The sequence below is a fragment of the Mustelus asterias genome, chromosome 6 (genome assembly GCF_964213995.1).
Source record: "Mustelus asterias chromosome 6, sMusAst1.hap1.1, whole genome shotgun sequence".
NCBI lineage: Eukaryota > Metazoa > Chordata > Chondrichthyes > Carcharhiniformes > Triakidae > Mustelus > Mustelus asterias.
The window spans coordinates 40,325,425-40,345,761 of NC_135806.1; the positions used below are offsets into that span (position 1 = coordinate 40,325,425).

Sequence of the window (20,337 nt, forward strand, 5' to 3'; positions counted from 1 at the left end):
GAGTGTGTATCTGTGTGTATCTGTGTGTGTGTGTACGGATAGCTGTGTGTGTATCTGTGTGTGTATGTGTGTGTGTGTATGGATAGCTGAGTGTGTATCTGTTTGTGTGTCATTGTATGGATATCTGAATGTGTATCTGTGTGTGTGTCTGTATGGATAGCTGAGTGTGTATCTGTGCATATGTCTGTATTGATAGCTGAGTGTGTATTTGTGTGTGTGTCTGTATGGATAGCTGAATGTATGTGTGTGTGTGTACACAGATAGCTGAATGTGTATGTGTGTGTGTATGGCCGGCTGAGTGTGTATCTGTGTCTGAGGGTGTATGGATAGCTGAGTGTGTATCTGTGTCTGAGGGTGTATGGATAGCTGAGTGTGTATCTGTGTCTGAGGGTGTATGGATAGCTGAGTGTGTATCTGTGTGTGTCTGTGTCTGTATGGATAGCTGAGTGTGTATCTGTGTGTGTGTATGGCCGGCTGAGTGTGTATCTGTGTCTGAGGGTGTATGGATAGCTGAGTGTGTATCTGTGTCTGAGGGTGTATGGATAGCTGAGTGCGTATCTGTGTGTGTCTGGCTGGATTGTTGAGGTTATATTTGAGTGTTTATGTGTGTGAGTGAATTAGAGTAAGGGTTGACCCTGCCAGTATGGATCTACCCGTGACCAACGCGTCATTATCCATACAAGGCAGCAGGAGCCAGGCTCCATTCATAAGATAGGTTTATAAAGAGGGAGGAGTGGCGAGCGGGCTGCTGGGCATTGAGAGCGGTGCTGGAGTCCAGGCTGGGGTCTGTGTGCATTCCCGGGCTGGCGGGCTCAGGATGGAGGTGTCGGATGTGGAGTGCAGCCAGGTGAAGCGCTTGGTGAGGCAGGCCGGCCGCAAGTGCCTGGTCCTGGATTGCCGCTCCTTCCTGGCGTACAGCGCCTGTCACATCAGCGGCTCGCTCAATGTCCGCTGCAACACCATCGTCAAGCGCAGAGCCAAAGGCTCGGTCAGTCTGCAGCACATCATCCCGGCCGAGGAGCCCCGCAGCCGCCTCCAGGAGGGCTTCTACTCGGCCCTCGTCCTGTATGACGAGAGGAGCCAGCGGCTGGAGCTGGTGAGACAGGACAGCACCGTGAACACGGTGCTCACCGCGCTGCTGGCAGCCCCCTACCCAACTCAGATCTACTTCCTCAAGGGTAAGGACAGCAAGCCATTCATTCAGCTGCTTCCACCATTCATCCCGTTCTGTCTGTTGCTCATTGTGGGAGAGTTCACCGCTGCCTCGCTGCCAGTGGGGCAAATTGGTTTGAGATTGTACAATCCTTCCTTAAAGCACATCCCGGTTTAAAAAGATCTCAATTCCAGTTGTGATATTTAACATTAGAATGTTATGCATTGACATTATCCTGTTTGGGATTGACATCTGTAATGTTGGGGTAATAATAAATACCTGGCATTGAACAATAACCCGGAATATTAATAATTACAACTCATAATGTGGTGGTTGTTCACGTACAGGTAACAATGGCGTTCCTTTTATAATGTACTGGTGTTGGCAGATAGTTGTGATGAATGGCGAGGTCCTGCTAACAGTATTCGGTGTTGATGTTCAATATTGGTAACATTTGCTGGTGATATTGTTCGATTTGTAACATTCTGTGATACCTGTTCACGTTGGGAACTGCGACATTTTTCATTGGAATCTGTCCTTGCACTATTTCTATGTTTACCAAATGTTTTAGTTGTGATTTGAGTTGGTTGAGGTGAGGTTGTGTAAGGGACTCTAGTTATCAATTTCTGAGGGTTCCTTTTACACCATCAGACACAGGAGGCAATCGCTTCCTCTCCTTCTTCTGTTGAGAGGAAATGTGAAAGGAAATACTAATGGGCAAATAGAGTTTGCGAATGGCACAACCCTGGTGATCACTTAGTGACATCCTCCGATACTGAACACAGCCCGGGAAGTGCACGGGATGGGGGGGGGGGGGGGGAGATGCCAGGTTTGGATGTAATGAGGATGGATGCGGTGCATTGAGACTGCTGCAGTGTCTGAGTTGGAGGTGCCAGATGTATAAGCGGCGGCGCTCACAGTTGGACGTTTTAGTCTCTGGGGGTCTCCCATTCTCTTCATTTCCAATTCCCTCCCTCTGTCCCATTGCAGTCTCTGCTCTGCCCAACCGGATTCTGATAGCGTCTCAACATCGAGCGCCAAAATGCATGAAACCAAACAATCATTACACAAAACACACGCGATTACTGTGGCCCTACAAACTGACTGGGAAGTGAGTTAGGCTGGAACCTCACCCTATTGACTCTTTACTTCAGCCGCCCCGCTTTTATCAATGAATCCCCAACTACAGTTTAATCGGGTGTTTAATATCTCAGAGGTTTCTCCACCACTCCTTGCTGCTCTCACATCTTCCCTTTGTACACCAAAAGTTACAATTATTTACAACCAAATGGTTGGTAGAAACAAATGCAGTGACACGATGATGCTAATTAACTCCATGGTGAGACCGCAGCTTCAGGCCAGCGGTGTTACACAGTGGCGCCATTCGGTTTCATCTCAATTCGATTTGAATGCTGACTGTTCAAATGTTTACAATCCTGATTTGTATCCCTGGATTCAGAAATGTGTGTTTGTGTGTGTTTTCCCATTAGGGGTGGTACGGTGGCACAGTGGTTAGTTAGCACTGCTGCCTCACAGCGCAAAATCCACTAGCTTTCAGAGTGCTGCTCCTTCGTCAAGTAGGGAGCAGCGCTCCGAAAGCTTGTGTGGATTTTGCTACCGAATAAACCTGTTGGACTTTAACCTGGTGTTGTTAGACTTCTTACTGTGTTTACCACAGTCCAACGCCGGCATCTCCACATCAAGCTGCATGTTGTACAGAGTGGCCATCAGTCCTGGTGACAGGTCGGCAGACAAAGACTGGTTTGTATTTGTCTATTGGCAGTTAGTAATCAGGTCCCGAATACTGCAAAGAGATTTCCCAGAACAAAAACTGACCATTTCACCCACCCGTTGCTCTTTATACCCCAACCAATACTCGGCCCATCTAACTGCACCTGCTGTCTGTGCTCCTGTTCTTCCCCCACTGTGTCCATCAAACCTTCCTTAAATACATCCATGCTGTCTCTAACTAGTGGCCAATGGTTCCACATTCTCAATTCTCTTGCTTGGGTGGAGGGCAGAGAAAATAGAAAGAAGGATTTTAATGTGGCATCTTTCACGCGCAAAGCATTCTACAGTGAAATATTTTTTTCTTTTGAAATGTAGTCATTACTATGGGAAGTCTTGTGGTGCAATGGGTAGTGTCCTTCCTTCTGGCTCTGGGTTCATGACCCACTTCAGGACTTGATGGCCATGGAAGGGTGTGTTGATAACATGGACAACAGGTTGACTATCAGCTGTAAATCCTTCCAACATGCCTGATGGTAGGTGGTAAGAGTGGGAGAGTTGCCTGGTCAGGTGATGGCTGACCACTGCAGTACATTGCCAAGCATAGATCTCCAAAATCGGGGAGAAGTGCATGGTCGCTAATGGCCTCTTCGAGCACAAGGAGGAGGTTATAGTGTGGGAAATACAACAGCCAATTTACACAGCAAGGTCCCACAAACAGTGTGATTCAATCCGCAAACTTGTGCAGGGGAATTGTGTATCACTGATGGAATCTGCACCATTTTCCTTCTGTGGCAGACTGCATTACCAAGTTTCCTCTCAGCATTCCAGTCAGATACTTTACACTCAGCTGGTCCAGAAAGCCTACACTTGTGAGGTTTGTAATAAATAGGGCTGTCACATATATTTTAACACAACAACCTTTCACTCCACCCTCTCACTTTCCCTTCCAACCTTCTGCATTGTTTCTTCTCAATCCACCCCTGAGGTAGGAAGAGGCACAACTTGCGATTGTCTCAGGATCTTTACATTACGATTGTAGAACACAATTTTAACTCATCATAAATTCACTTTTTAAAAAATTCTTCCCAATTTTATACTTTGACATCATCCCATTTGATATTTGTATGGGATTGACATCTGTAATATTCAGGTAATAATAGATAACAAATGACCTGTAATATTACTAATTGGCACTCATAATGCGGTTAGCCTGGAAATTTAGTTCATAGCGTGTACATGGCACAATTTCTTAGAACAGTACATTCTAGAGCCAACCAGGGAGGAGGCTATTCTAGACATGGTAATGAGCAATGAGACCGGATTAATCAATGAACTTTTAGGTGTCAGCAATCACAACAGATAGAATTTCATGTTTAGTTGGAAGAGGTGAAGAGTGGGTCTAAGACTAGTGTTTTAAACCTGAAAAAGGTAATTGTATGAAAGCAGAGTTGCTAAAGTGAACTGAGAAACTAGGTTAAAAGGTAACACAATAGAGATACGGTGGCAGGAGGTATTTTAATAACTCTCAGCAAAGATTAGTCCCAGTATGCAAGAAAAACTCGTTGAGATGGATGCATCATCTGTGACTGAATAAAGAAGTTGAAGATTGTATTAATTTGAAAGGAACACTGTACAAATCTCCAAAGATTAGTGGTAGGTCAGAAGGTTGGTCAGATTTTGAGAACCAGCAAAGAAATAAAGAGGGAGAAACTTGAGTACAAGAGAAAGCTAATAGTAATATAAAAACAGATGGTAAGAACTTATACAACTATTAAAATAGGAAAAGAGTAAATAAAGCTAGTGTTGGTCCTGCAGAAGGGTGATCTGGGGAATTCAGAATGGAAAACGAGGAAATAGTGGAGACTTTGCACGGGTATTTTATATCTGTCTTCATTGTAGAAGAATTAGTAAATTTCCCAAAGATACTTGAAGAGTAAAAGGTGAATGGGAGTGAGGAGGCAATGGCCCAGTGGTATTATCGCTAGACTATTAATCTAGAAACTCAGATAATGTTCTGGGGAATCAGGAAACCTTGCCAGGGCAGATAGTGAAATTTAAATTCAATAAAAGAATCTGGAATTAAGAATGAAACCACTGTCTATTGTCGGAAAAACCCATCTGGTTCACTTAGGGAAGGAAATCTGCTGTCCTTACCTGGTCTGGTCTACATGTGACACCAGAGCCACAACAATGTGGTTGATTCTCAATTGCCCTTTGAAATGGTCTAGCAAGCCACTCAGTTCAAGGGCAACTAGGAATGGGCAATAAATGCTGGCCAGCCAGCGACACCCATGGCCCACGAATAAAAAAAACTTAAAACAATTGCCATCATTAGGGAAAAGGTGCTGGGAAAACTATTAGACCTAAAGGCTGACAAATCCCCAGGGCCAGATGGCTTGCATCCTAGGGTTTTAAAAGAGGTGGCTGCAGAAATAATAGAGGCATTAGTTAAAATCTTCCAGAATTCCTTAGATTCTGGTAAGGTTCCAGTGGATTGGAATATAGCATATATAATGTCTTTAGTCAAGTAAGGAGGGAGACAGAAAGTGGAAAGTTATAGGCTAGTTAGTCCAACATCTTATATGGGTAAATTGCCAGAATCCATTATTGAGAAGGTTATGAGCAGGATATTTAGAAAATCAGAATTTGATCAGGCAGAGTCAAAATGGCTTTGTGAAAGGGAAATCATGTTTAACAATTTAGAGTTTTTTGAAGAAGTAATAAGCAAAGTGGATAAAGGGGAATCTGTAGATGTTGTTATTGGATTTCCAAAAGACATTTGATAAGGTGCTACATCGAAGATACAGGATAAGAGAACATGGTGTAGGCGATAACACGTTTAGCTAACCAATTTTTTACCCAGGCTAACAGGAAGCAGAGAGTAGGGATAAATGGGTCATTCTCAGCTTGGCAAGCTGTAAGGAAGCTATGTGAAAAATGGGGGTGGGAGATTGTAACCTGACAGTGGCCCTCAGGAATATCATGGGGCTGGGGACCAGGCTTGGGCTTCTGTTCCATTACGTTTTCCCAAGGGATTCTGTGATAGGTATTAGAACCCTCATTTACATTTAGAAGGGGTCTAATACCTGTTTCAGGCAGGCACAAAGACTAATATAGTGGCACCTGTATCCCTGGAGCAGTTTGTGTGACCGTGTGCCGCAAAATTAGTCTAGTTTTACATCAAAATAGATGCAACAAGGCCCGATTTCAATCCCAGTGCATTTGAGTTTCCCCACAGTAATCTTATCAATCTGACTCCTACATGGCATGCACCTCTCGAGTCTTCTGACTCGCATTTAGATCCTGCTTTTGTAGCTTTTCCTATTTCTATCCATTTTATTTCCAAGTAATAAGTTACCCATGATTAGCAGATTCCCTTTCTGAGAAATCCTCTTAATCTAGTCAAGCAATTTCACACTGATTTAATAAAGTTTGGAGTGTCTCGGTATTAATTTCCTACACTCCTGTCACTGATTCCATCTATATTGACTCCGAAAGCTTCCCCCTTGAGGATATATATTTCTTGGACGAATAGTGTGCTATTCCCAGACCCCCTCCCCCCGACCTTGTTCTATTTGCTCTACATTCTATGCACTCTGTTGTTACATTACAGTAAAACTCCATATACCTATTCCCAATTTGCTGATATGCATTTCAAGCTTGGGAAACTGCCCTCCTGTTTTCATGTTCATTGGTTCATTCTGCTCTTGGTTTTGAAGCTTATTCCATCTCAAGTGACTGATGAATTTTAGTGTGGATAAATGCAAGATAATGCCCATCAAATCAGGATAAACACAACGGAGGAAATTTATCAATAAGGTGGAATTGTTAATCATTCAGTGAATGTTTCGGACAATGTGAAGCTGTTATCAATAATGTTAATTAACTGCAAGGATGCGCCTTGAAGCATTGTTGAAACAAGTTATTCTAATCCTTTATGCATTACTGATTAGCCCAGGTATATATGTTAAAAAAAGGATGCAGTTTTGTGAATCCTATCTGTTAAATTACATTGATATATTGCAGGGTTATAAGTGGAAAATAGAGATGGTTTTGAGATTCCAAGTGGCGAGAAGGGGTTCACAGGACTCAGCTTGTTTGTAAAGGAGTGGAGAAGGCATGATGTAGGTCTGAAAATATGCTGAGGGAAACAATGTACTTGATTTAATCTGTGAGCACTGAACCAGGGCACATGGCCTCAAAGCAAGACCAAGGAGACAGATCCTGAGAAAATGAAATGCTTCATATGACACAATGAGAGTGAAATTGATCTTCTGAAGTAGCACAGAAATGGCTAACAGTGAATTAACAGCCCAACAGGGAAAAATAAAATTGTGATTTCCTATTGCTTATTTTATCTTGCTGCCAGAGAGTAAGTTCAGCCTCTTGGGTTCCTGGGTTGTTGTTGGCAAGTTGCTTTTGGGGCCAGCAAGCCAGGTAAAGATGTGCGGCTGGAGAGATGTTCTGATAAGTATCAAGCATTTATGCAGAGCTTGCCCTGAAGCGATGAAGTAGGTGAGATGTAGAGCTCATGATCAGGCAGAATGCACAAGGCCCGTGGATAAATTGAATTTCATGGGTCAAATAACTATTTCTTCCACCCTTGTTCAAAGACTTTGGTGTTGAAATTGGTCTGGCTGGGCAGTAGCAGAAAACAGTTGTACAGATGTTTCACTTCTTGTCTGATTTCCGTTTGCATTGAGGTCAAAGGAATAGAACAATGGGCGGGGTGTGAAAAGGGCTTCTATTGCATTTTAGCCTCTAAGATATATCTCTGCCACTTGAGGTTTTGACATTGTAATGAGTGCTGTTACCAGGTTCCTCAACCCTGTAAAGTGCATTGGCCTCAGAAAACCACATCAATCTAGTTGTTATCTATAACACAATGCTTCTTTATTGATGCAGGAGGATATGAGAGATTTTCTTCGGAGTATCCTGAGTTTTGCGTTAAGGCGAAAGGTCCATCAGGAATCTTGTCACCATCCAACATCGAGTCACCTGGAACAGGCTCAAGTGCCTGTGGGACTCCACTTCATGACCAGGTAGCATCAGCCTCTCTGTCCCCTTTATCTCTCACTTCATCCTCTCTTTTTTCCCAATTTGCTGTATTAAAATGGGGGTGGATTTGCAGTGAATGTTCCTATCTACTGACTAGCTTATTAATAGCCTGAAATAAAAGTAGAGAATGCTGGTAATTCTGAGCAGGTCTGGCAGCATCTGTGGCGAGAGGGAGATGATTCAGGTCTGTGAGCTTTGGTCAGGATTTTCTATTAACCAGCTGGTGATTCTTGCCTCTCCAACTAGGAAGGAGAAATTGCAATATTATAATACCTTTCACAACGTCAGGGCATCCCAGAGTTCTTCACCACCAATTAAATACTTCTGCATTGTGGCCATTACTGTGACTTACATAAATGCAGCAGTCTATGCACAGCAAGATCCCACAATAGCAGTGCATCACAACCTGAGAGACTGTTATTCACAATGATGATTGAGGGATGGATATTGGCCACGATGCCAGGGAAAACCTCCCAGATCATGCTAAGGGATCTTTAATGCCAACCTGAGGGCAGAGAGGACCCCGGTTTACCATCAGGCCGAAGGCAACCTGAACAGTGCACCACTCGAGTGTCATCATAGATAAAGGGCAGAAATTTCCATTCTCTGCAAAGAGTCCTGGCTGAGGTGAGAAAGCCAGCGTGTAGCTCACCGGGTGAACAGCCGACTTCTCTTGCCAGATAACCCAGCGCTGTGTGCAAGGCGTGGCCCACACTGGCATGGTAGGGCTGGAAAACGCCAGCAGCTGGGTACCCCGAGGAAAGAGCACCCTGATCTCTGATATAGAATAAAGGGGCTCCTCACCACCCCGTCCCCCCCACACGCTCCCCACAGGGCCCCCTCGCACTGCCCCAGGGTGCCAGCAGGTGCCTAGATCATAGAATCCCTACAGTGCAGAAGGAGGCCATTCGGCCCATCGAGCCTGTACCAACAACAATCCTGCCCAGGCCCTATCCCCATAACCCCATGCATTTACCCGAGCTAGTCCCCCTGACACTAAGGGGCAATCTAATATGGCCAATCCACCTAACCCACACATCTTTGGACTGTGGGAGGAAACCGGAGAAAATCCACACTGACACGGGGAGAACCAACAGACTCCGCACAGACAGTGACCCAAGCCGGGAATCGAACCCGAGTCCCTGGCGCTGTGAGGCAGCAGTGCTAACCACTGTGCCACAGTGCCGCCCAGAGGTACAAGCTGGGCTTGTTCATCTCCCTCTGGGGCTGTGCTTACCTGTTTTGCATTAATTATAGAAGGTCTGGACTCTGCCGCAGTCTCCCTTCCCTCAGTACAATCTGATCTCGTTGATCTAGCAGAGTAAGTTACCAAGCTGTGATGGAAGAAACATCAGAGAGTCCAGGATGAGGCAAAGCTGTTCCCATTTACAAGAAAGCATGGTTAAAGGAACAGAACAGGGTTTCTAAGAGTTTACAAAGTCTGGGAATGATGAGAGCATTAGGACTCAGAAGAGGAACAGGCCATTCAGGGCCACAAGCTTGTTCCACTATTTAGTTTGATTCTAGCTGATCTGTACCTCAATTCCACTTACACACCTTTGCTATATATTCCGTGATAGCCTTGCCCAACCAAATCTCTGTCTTGAAAGTTTCAATTAACCCAGCACCCAGTCTTTCAATAAATGAGGGTTCAAGATAAGATGGTTTAGAAATGGCCTAAGCCATGGGGTATCATTTCAGTACTGTGGTTCTAATGATAGGGCCTTATATCATGTGGTAGGATTTTATGTTGGGTCAGGAAAACATTTGATGATGATGGGTCACATACAGAAAACATTCCGTTCATCACCTCATTAACTAGGCCAGTTTGAGGCCCATGGATTATAGAATCAGGCCAACCTGGATCTTTCTTTGTTCCACATGCAATCACTGCTGCCTAGCTGATGGTGGTCCTTGGGTGTTATATTAGTGCTAGCTGTTGTGATCTGATACAGTAATACCCAGGGCCATTGCATTGGGAGCATTGCTTGTTGGCAGTGCATAACAAAGAATTAAGGCAGAAAGTCAACTGTCGAGGCAGTGCTTTTGTCACCACTGCAATCATTGTTAAGGCAGCTGCTATTATACATACTGATTTGTGTCTTTGACTATAGGGTGGCCCAGTGGAGATTCTCCCTTTTCTCTACCTTGGAAGTGCATATCATGCATCGAAAAAGGACACACTCGATGCCATGGGCATTACAGCTCTCCTGAACGTCTCCTCCAATTGTCCTAACCATTTTGAGGATCATTATCAATATAAATGTATTCCAGTGGAGGACAATCAGAAGACAGACATCAGCTTCTGGTTCATGGAAGCAATCGAGTACATTGGTAAGACATTGATTCATAGTCCTCACTGTTTATTGCCTGGTGTTTTGTCCATCTGATTTCACCCTGCAGTTAGTGACTAGATGTTTGGGGGATTATTTCTGTTCGTTCCTCTCCAATAAATGGAAGCTATCAGGTTTAAACATTCCTGATGCAGACCGTTGGGAAGCTGACTGCATCCATCTGGGAAATTGAAGGAACAACATATGGAGCATGTTGTCCTCAGCCAAGTTTATCAACAAACCATCTCCGTAACAGAACTGCCGAGTCACAAACAGTCATTTATTAAAAGCAGCTACTGCGGCTCAGTCTTTTACAGAATTCCCGTGGGGGGTGGGGGGAAGGTTTTCCTGTCCCGAGTGTTCCATTTATATCTCAAAACAGGGCTGCAGTGAGACTAAAATCATAAGGGACACAAAAGCATTGACTTACTGCCAATCTTAATTAAAGGGCCTGAATTTAGGGATATTCTAATTGGGGATCACTTGATGTTGTTTTGACTAGATGCCATTCCCCTCACTACCTGGCACATTGCTGCCAATTCTTGATTCCATCCACCAAACGAATGGGCAGAGCAAGTGGGTATGACTATTTTAGACCATCATTTTAATTAATTGTCAGTTAAGGGGATTCTCTGCTGCAGTCGGGAATGCTGGATGTTAGCTTGACATTTTTTATGCAGGTTACATTTGGGCTTAAAGGCTTAAAAGCTTCCACATTTAACGTTGCCCCTGCTGTAGATGTTACAGCTACTCCACAAAGTAGTGCTTCCCTAGGGGCAGCACGGTGGCACAGTGGTTAGCACTACTGCCTCACAGTGCCAGGGACCCGGGTTCGATTCTGGCCTCGGGTCACTGTTTGTGTGGAGTTTGCACATTCTCCCTGTGTCTGTGTGGGTTTCCTCCGGGTGCTCTGGTTCCCTCCCACAGTCCAAAGATGTGCGGGTTATGTTGATTGGCCGTGCTAAATTAACCCTTAGTATCAGTGGATTAGCAGGGCCTGGGTGGGATTGTGGTCGGTGCAGACTTGATGGGCCAAATGGCTTCTTTCTGCACCGCAGGGATTCTATGAATTGAGAGTTGTATATGCTATCCCCCTTCAAATTCAGAAACCCTGCTGTTTTTCACACCTGCTGGGCTGCTGAACTGCCCACCATCCTTTGGAGATCACACAGCGTGTACATTGCTCACCGCCTACCTGATGTGCCCTTTCCAAAATCGTGTCCTTATTAATTTAGTTTCTACTTGATGTGGATGGCAAATGGGCAGTATGGTGGCACAGTGGTTAGCACTGCTGCCTCAGAGCACCTGGGGACCCGGTTCAATTCCAACCTTGGGTGACTGTCTGTCTGGAGTCTGGAAGTTCTCCCTGTGTCTGCATGGGTTTCCTCTGGGTGCTTCGGTTTCCTCCCACACTCTAAAGATGTGCAGGTTAGGTGGGTTAGCCATGCTAAATACATGGGATTACGGGGATAGGACGGAAGGGTAGGATTATCTTCAGAGGGTTGGCGCAGACTTGAGGGGCCAAATGGCCTCTTTCTGCACTGTAGGGATTCTATGAAGATTGAAGTACCCTCTGAATTGATGAGACTAGTTTAAATTACACAATGTTATATTTCCTGATTTACACTATTGATCACATGGTGACGTATTTAAATCCTTGAGATTTTGCTTCTTGCCACAATGAATGTAAAGCATTCTGAGGGGATTAGGGATGAATGGGGTCAACGCTCTGCACAATATGTTCGACAAAAGCCCCTTGATTCTGAGGCTCTGGCTTGATTTCAATCCGGCCAGCAAGCTGCAGAGTGCAAACCAAGCGACTGGATTGAGACATTGTGATTGGGCTGGAGTGTGGGCTCGAAAGGTGATCTAGAGAGAGTGGAGAGAGATAGAGAAATTAAGCCATTGCCAGAATGGGAGACAACATAAGCCAGTGAGCAAGGGTGATGACTGAATGGGACTTGGTTTGGGTAAGAGTTTTGGATTAACTGGATGAGTTTACAGAGGATGCATGATGGGAGGTTAGCAAAGACAACACTTATAATATTTGAGTCCAGATGTAAGAGAGGTATGTGTAAGAACTTGGGGTAAAATACGATGCCAGGATACTGGCCAGGGAGCACGAGCGATTGATGAGTTTGTGGAGGGACCAAAGAGAATGGCTCTGGTTTCTGCAGTATTCTAGAGTGATTTGAATTTAACTCCAAACAACTTCTGCTCAGAAGAGGACACTATACCCGCTGCGCCACTCTTTACTCACCAAACATCTCATTACAAAGGACCACAAACCTTTGTGAAAAGAAAAACCGCTTGATGTAAAACTTTAGTTCTGTGTTTAAGTACCTTGTACTCTAGTTCTAGAGGTTGCCACTACATAGTTTAAAACTACTAAAATTAACTGTTGTGCGTGATTCTCACAGATAATCATTAACGTCATTTCTTATAACTCCCATGAGTATTTTCTCCATTAGGCTAACCAATCAGTAACCATCAGCCTGTCCCCTTGTTATTTTTTGGATAATTGGAATTATGTGAATATTTGGAGACTATTCCAGTAACCACGGAGATCCTAAAATATCTTTCAGACCAACTAATTTCCTTTCGCACCTCCCCAAGGATGCCGGATGCAACCCATCTGCCCCAAGCAGCTCGTCAACCTTTAATCCTTCATCATTCTGCAAGCCAGCAAATAGAAATGATTAAAAGAGGGAAGGATTCCTCATGGCATGTCAGCATTGTGAATGCAACATACAGATTGTCACTTCATCACCATCCATTGCATTGTCTCAGGCCTCAGGGGGACAATGAAATGAGCTGTGTGAAGGAGTGAAGCCTGTTTGTGCATGTGTGGGGGAGTTTGTGTGTGTGGAGGGGGATTTGTGCTTGTGTGTATGGGGGGGGGTTTGTGTGAGTGTTTGTGTGGTGGTTTGTGTGTGTGTGTTGGTTTGTTTGTGTGTGGGGGGTGGTTTGTGTGTGCATGGGGTATGGGGTGTGTGTGTATGGGGTGTGGGATGAGTGTGTGTATGTGGGGGGGAGGAAGAAGTGTGTGTGTTGGGATGGTTTTGTGGTGTGGGTTGGAGAATGCTTGTTTGTGCTTGAGTAAACATTTTCATAGCATCAGTGGAAAATAAATTGGAATAGGAATTCATTAGCATTCCAGCTCAATTGGTGTGTGTGCATATATTGCTTTTCTATTTTGATTGCATCCAGATCTCACCACGGCTGGTTTTACATCTTCTCTTCGTCACCTTCTGCTGTTCTTTCTTTTTTAGATTCTATCAAAAAAGTTGATGGCCGTATACTAGTTCATTGCCAAGCTGGCATCTCGCGATCTGCCACCATCTGCCTTGCTTATTTGATGATGACTAAACGTGTGCGGCTGGAGGAGGCCTTTGAGTTTGTCAAGCAGAGACGAAGCATCATCTCACCCAACTTCAGCTTCATGGGACAGCTGTTGCAGTTCGAAACTCAGATCCTGGCGCCGTCACGCTCTGTAAAAGCTGCCAGTCCTTCCGCGGCCCTCAGGGAGCAGAGCAAATCGTCATCCACTCCAACGTCTCAGTTTGTCTTCAGCTTCCCTGTGTCTGTGGGTGTTCATTCAACCCCAAATGGCCTCAGTTACTTACCCAACCCCATCACAACGTCACCAACGTACTAATGGGAGACGGCTTCAAACGCCCAGAACTTATATCCAATAGAACATCCTGTCAAGTAGTTTGTTAAACAGCCTGAACCTCTTATTTTAAAGAGGCAGAGAAGGTTGGCATTCAGTTTTGACAATTAACTTAGAAGAAATCTGGCTACTTTTACACCTCATTTCTTAAATGTCAAGACTAGAAACGTTATTTTGCAATAAGTCACTTTTGAATAAACATGAAGATTTTTTTTTACTTTCTAATTCAATGCATTGGCCTCAGTATTTATATTACAAACTTCCTTCTCTTCTGAACAAGCTGCCAGTGTGGATCCCCCCTGTTGAACCTGTGGTAGGCACCAAGTTAATGTCTCTGCAGCTGTATGTAACTTACACTTGGACACTCTGCTAGTGTCTCCATCAACATCAGAATCTAAGACGGACAAGATGAACACTGGAGTAACACTCTGACCTGCTACATAACACTTCGTTCACTGGTACCAGGTCAATCAATCAAGCATTCCAATCTCCCTGTCACATCCTGGCTGCTTGGGTCGCTGTGTGGGACATTTGGGAAAGCTCCATCTCTCTCTCTCTCTCCCTGCTTCTTAACTTGGGACTTTTGGATATTTGTATTTGGGAGCTGTTCACTAAAATGGGAGGGAGTTGGAAAGGAGCAGACATAAATGGGGAAAGAAGACGTCAAAATGCAAATGAGGAACACTCCTATGGGGAAAATAATCCCCCAAAGTATAGTAATCTGCATAAAACCACAAAACCATCTTCTGAGACAAACATGCTGGAAAACTCTGCAGTTTAGGAACAGCTCAGATTTCCCACTTGTACGGTAAATAATTTCTCATCAATAAGCCAGGTCATCCTTACTGATAGCAGCAAATGGTATGTTATAGTCTATAGGGGTGGACAGGTCATTTGGGACATTTCATGAATGAGTCCAGTGTTGCAATATCCGCCCGATGTTTGAAATAAGCCTGTGCTCTTCAGAGGAGCTGGCTTGCTTCCTTGTCATTTGATTGGATCTCGAGTCCAAGTGGGAAATACCAGCAGACACTTGCACCCCAGCTGAAAGGTGAAATCTAATTGGCTGACGGGGTGTTGTCCAGGGTGAAACCAATAGCCATTTTTGGATTCCCATGATGGCTTTTGACTCAGTCATTAACAGGTAGGGACGAGGTGACTGAGGCCAGCATGACAGAGAAACATTGGACCTTTTAAAACGCAAAATCAACATCGAGTTGAAAGCACAACTTTTTTAAATTAAAAAATGGCGTGACTCAGAAGTATGACTGAAACCTCTTGCACTGTGCAGCCACAATGAGGACAGCTGGACAGTGAATGACTGACCCTCAATCTCTAACACTGTGCTTCACTATTACTGTTTCAATCTGTACTGACCGCACAGCTTTTTAAAACTGGAATTGGCCTTCAGTTGAACGATCTACCAACAGCATTTTACTCTGGACTTTTTTACAAACTTGCTGGTGGACTGGTTTGAAGATCAGAAATGAACTTAATCTTCACTAAACAATGCCCTGTAGATTCTCTGACACTCAGCAATGTTATTACCTTTGAAAACTGCTTTTCCAAAGCCAGTTGTTACCGTGGTCCCTACACAACACAGTCTGGCAGATACAAGATCCTTTAAAAGCACAACCTCGGCCTTATAGTTTTAATGCCAGCTTTATTAAAATCATCAGAAGGAATGTTGTGTTTTTTTTTAAAGTGTGCAATATTTTTGACAACTGGCCTGGCATTCTGGAGGGCAACTGGCTCCCCAGCTGAAGCCCAATGCTCAGAAAACCAACTGAGGGTCTCGGCTCAACCTATTCACATTTGATATATTTTCCACTTGGCAATATGATGCCCCAGAGTTTGATGGCAATGCAATGGTGAGTTACTGATACAGTAAAGTGTAGCAAGGAAATGACGCCACGAGTTGCCAGATGATTTGTGCCATTCTGCCGTCTAAAAAAATGAGAGCTCACCCCAATCTCTGCACGTTCAGGAATTGTTGGATTTACACTTTAAATATGAATTAAACTTGTCACAGAAAGCTGGGGGTTCCATTTCACACTATAAGGATACTGTTAATAATGAGATTTATGGTCCTGATAACTTAACCTTGGAAATCCAGAGAGGGAATAATTGAAACCTTGGAAACTCATTCTTTCATAGAGTAAATTTTTCCCAGGGATTTTCATTTTTTTATCTTTAGTGCTCCTTTTATTTTATTTCTCTTTATTCCAATCATTTGTTCCTTCTCTTTATTTCTTTTGGTTTTTAATTTTACTCCAATTCACCCTCTTCCCTTCACCGTTGGTTGTCTGTTTATCTTTTTATCTCAGCTGTCATCCCATTGTTCACCAAGGTCCCAGATGCCATTTCGGCCATTATCGATTCACTCGCAGGATGCCACAGTGAAAGTCGCCAGAGTCCCAGATAACCACAGGCTGCTGTCCCCTTTGAGGGGGAGAGCTGACTAGGTGGTTTAACCTGAGGATCAGCACATCTCAGGCAAGGGCAAGGCTGAGAAGGCACAGTCCAGTAAATTCTGGGTCAGTAAGAATCTGAGTTTTCTGAAACATTGATGAGATTGTTTAAGAAGCTTGTTGAGCCCCAGGATTGGATGCTCACCTGAATGGAAATCAGGACACAGGACTGTTGCCCTGTCTGTGCTCCACACTCCCACCCACTGAGCTCTCACACTGATTCAAAGCATTGGAAAAATACCCTCAATGCAATACACCCAAGTCAGCGTTTTGATATTTGCACATGTTTTGTCCAATCTATTTATGAATAAGATGCAGTAAATGTTACTTAAGAAATTGCTTGAGAAAAGATGAACACGAAGCAGCAGATGAATGTGTTGTGGTATTTTATACTTTATATATAATTCATTCCATTTGTCACTCTGAAGGTCAGAACCTCTTTCTGATTTATTTATTGCCCAAACAGCTGTTTGTAAAATAAGAAATAAAATGAGATCTTTTCAACTTTCATTTGCTGCCATTGGGTGTGTGAATAATTTTTATTGCATTTCCAACAATATGGTCAAATTCAAATCGATGGCTATCAGATGCTGCAGGGATTGTTCACTGGTGTATGCGGACCTGGAGTGTACGCGGACCTGGACCGTACGCGGACCTGGAGCAGACCATCACCTTAAGCTGCCTTCAACGCCAAGGCATTAAGTTCTGGAATTCCCTCCTTATATTTCTCCCTCTCTCTCTCGAGCCCTTCTTTTAAGCACCAGTTCCTTTAAGATGCTGCTTAAAACCAACCTCATAGGCTAAGCTCATGGTCACCTGTTCTAATATCTTCTGGTGTAGTTTGGTGTGAATCTTTGCCAGTGAAGTGCCTCACGATAATTTACTACATTGCTACATAAAGACAATTCATTGTTGTTGACCTTTGGCAGATATTCTCATTTTTCTTTTGTGTTGACCTCCCCATCGGATGTTCATGTCCCACGTATGGTGTCCTCTTTCTAAGAAAAATCCACCTGGAAATTGAATTAAAGCTGAAAAGAGCTGCAGATACGAGGGCATTTCCAGCAAGTACCTGATCACATGTTTCAAGGCAGCGTCTAAAACTGGTACCTCATCACCATGAGTCTGACATACAGCCAGTACTCTCTGTGCTATGTATTGGGCACAAGCCTGCTTGGGTCAGGTGGGTGGAAACTGGGCATCTCTGATGCCACTGAAACCAGTCGGATTCACTCAGGCTACATACAGCATGGAAAGCTTATAAGAATAGAAATGGCTGCAAGAAACTGAGATCAGGCTCCCAGTTCATCCGATGCTGCCTCAGTCCAGAGGAATAGCAGGAGGGAGCTTCTGCTTCCTCTGGGGGATAGAAACAACTCCAGGTGACTTCCTTGTCACCAGTGAGAAAAAGAGGTCAGTAACTTAGCTCCAGCTTATAATTGCAATGTAGAAAAAAGTTCAAAGACCTCATCAGAGTTCTCAAGGTAAGTGTTTTAGTCACCATCACTTCTCAATCCTCCACTCCCCTGCTTCCCCCCCACTCTCCCCCAATCACTGCACCACACTTCATCCATTTCTTGATCCCCATACTCAGCAACCTTTCCTTCCGCACTCCTCACATCTTACACGCTGCACTCATTCTCTGAATACTGTCACTAACACGCTCTTCTTTGTAGCTGAGAAAGATTGTGCACAACACCTGACTGGAGGCTGCCAGTGGAGGAGGCAGAGGCTGAGGCCGTCTGCTTCCCCTCCCCCTCATCCTCACCCCCCCCACCCCCACCATCCTCACCACCCCCCCCCCCACCATCCTCACCCCAGAATGGGGGATATTGTCAAGTTGGTTGTTTGTGTGTGGGGGGAGGGAGGGAGTTTCTCTGTTGCTCATGTAGTGGGGGCGTTGGGGGGGGGTAGGTTGCCCTGATGCTTGTGAGGTGCGCCCATGTCCGGGGGGGGGGGGAGTTTATTTAACCCCAATCGCTGTGAAGCTAGCCTTGCCAGTTCTATCAGGCAGCACCGTGACAGTGGAAACAACACCCTCAGATTCTCTGTCCACCAAGTGCCGGAGAATCTGGAGAGAAAACTCAGCTGTGCAGCAGGAGAGCTACACATTGGCTCTCTCACTGAAACCGACACTCGGGAAAAATATTGGAAAATTCCACCCACATAGTTCATTAATGTTAGACCGAGAGAGAGTGGCAATGGGAGAAGTAAAGAAGCAGAGTCTCTCCGTTTAGACTATGTGTGAATCATCTTTGAAAAGAATATTTGAAAAGTTAGGAGGGAAAAGGGAAGCAGAATGGGAGGAGAGGTTCCAACGTGACATTGTGAAGCTCCATGAGCTGTCTGGAAGGGTTTAAAGTGCCTAATCAAAAGGTGAGATGCTGTTCCTTGAGCTAAATTGAGTTTCATTGCAATGGTCAAGGAAAGAGAGGTCAGAGTGGAAGCAAAGTGGAGAATTAAAATGATTGGCTCTTCTATCTTCTTTCAGCTTTCAATCCATAAAAAGAGTTTTTATATCACTTAGTATAGTGGCAGAGATTGAAAAGGCACGCAGTGACATGGATAAAAAGTCTTGAGACAAGCCTTTAAGCTCTTGGAATTCAGTGAGAATGGACTCATTGGGCCCGATTTTACTATCAAGTTTTTGGGTGTGAAAACTTGGTAAAGTCGGGCGTGAGGCAAGCAGCGTGCTCTGTGCCCGCATCCGTACCAGTTTCCCCTTTACCAAGGTCTGAAAATGGCCATGATCCGGACCATGCCCGAAACAGGCGTGATGGCCATTTAAATGTATTTGCATGCATTTAAATTGACTTAATGGGCTGCACACCCAACCTTACCGGCACTTCCCCCTTTACCACCGCGTTCGCCCATCCAGAATCGGTTCAAAACAGACATGCTCCACAAAAGTCCGATTCGGGCGCTCCAGTTAGTGAGGAGGCAAGTGCGTAGTATCCGATGGCTCTCTACTTGAGATCGGTGGCGGGAAGGGGAGGGGAAAGTGTGTCCAACAGCTCTCTGCTTGAGATCTGTGGGGGGGGGGGGGGGGGGGGGGCGTTGGGGAGGGGGCGTCTGCTGCCACTCTGCTTGAAAGAAGGGGGAGAGGCCCGCGATTGGTCTGAGTGGTGGAAGTGTGGGGGGGGGGTAAGGGGGTCAGTAATGTTGTGGGGGTGGGGCAATGACTGTGTGGGCCAGGGGGAGGCATTATCCGGCCTGGGAGGGATGTGGCAGGGGAGCAGCATTCTATCATTTTTTTCTGCGCATGCGCAGTTGGAGGTGCCGATCGGAGCTGTAGGGGTTTGGGTGCGTTAAGCCCCACCCAAGGGCTTCTGCAGCACGATTTGGAATTGCTGATATTTTTTCAGGCAGAGTGCGTATGGGGGCACCTCAGAACAGGTCTAAAAGTCAGATCTGAAACACTCCCAGATTCAAGTCCGCTCAGCACTTAGAATCAAAATAGTAAAATAGGGCCCATTGTGTCCCAGGAGATATGAACAGGTCAAATCACGTCGGTCTGTAACCCGTCTTCAAAATGATTAAAGCAAGTGTTCAGTTAGACAGGATACTGAGTCTAATCACTCGCACTCTGACCCTTGGTGCATTGAACAAAGATCAAAGAAAATTACAACACAGGAACAGGCCCTTCGGCCCTCCAAGCCTGTACTGACCATGCTGCCCAACTGAACTAAAACCCTCTAACCTTTCGGGGACCATATCCCTCCATTCCCATCCTACTCATGTACTTGTCAAGACGCCCCTTAAAAGTCTCTATCGTATCTGCTTCCACTACCTCCCCCGGCAGCGAGTTCCAGGCACCCACCACCCTCTGTGTAAAAAACTTGCCTCGTACATCTCCTTTAAACATTGCCCCTCGCATCTTAAACCTATGCCCCCTAGTAATTGACTCTTCCACCCTGG

The 20,337-nt window shown here is 44.9% G+C and overlaps 1 protein-coding gene across 1 annotated transcript; it reads left to right on the top strand.

Moving 5' to 3' along the window:
- Positions 1–742: 742 nt before the first annotated feature.
- On the top strand, positions 743–16,928 carry dusp4 (dual specificity phosphatase 4). Its single transcript, XM_078215354.1, has 4 exons — positions 743–1,178; positions 7,790–7,926; positions 10,057–10,276; positions 13,548–16,928. Exons 1-4 carry the CDS (start codon positions 818–820, stop codon positions 13,931–13,933), a joined length of 1,104 nt encoding a protein of 367 aa, XP_078071480.1. The 5' UTR covers positions 743–817; the 3' UTR covers positions 13,934–16,928.
- Positions 16,929–20,337: the final 3,409 nt, after the last annotated feature.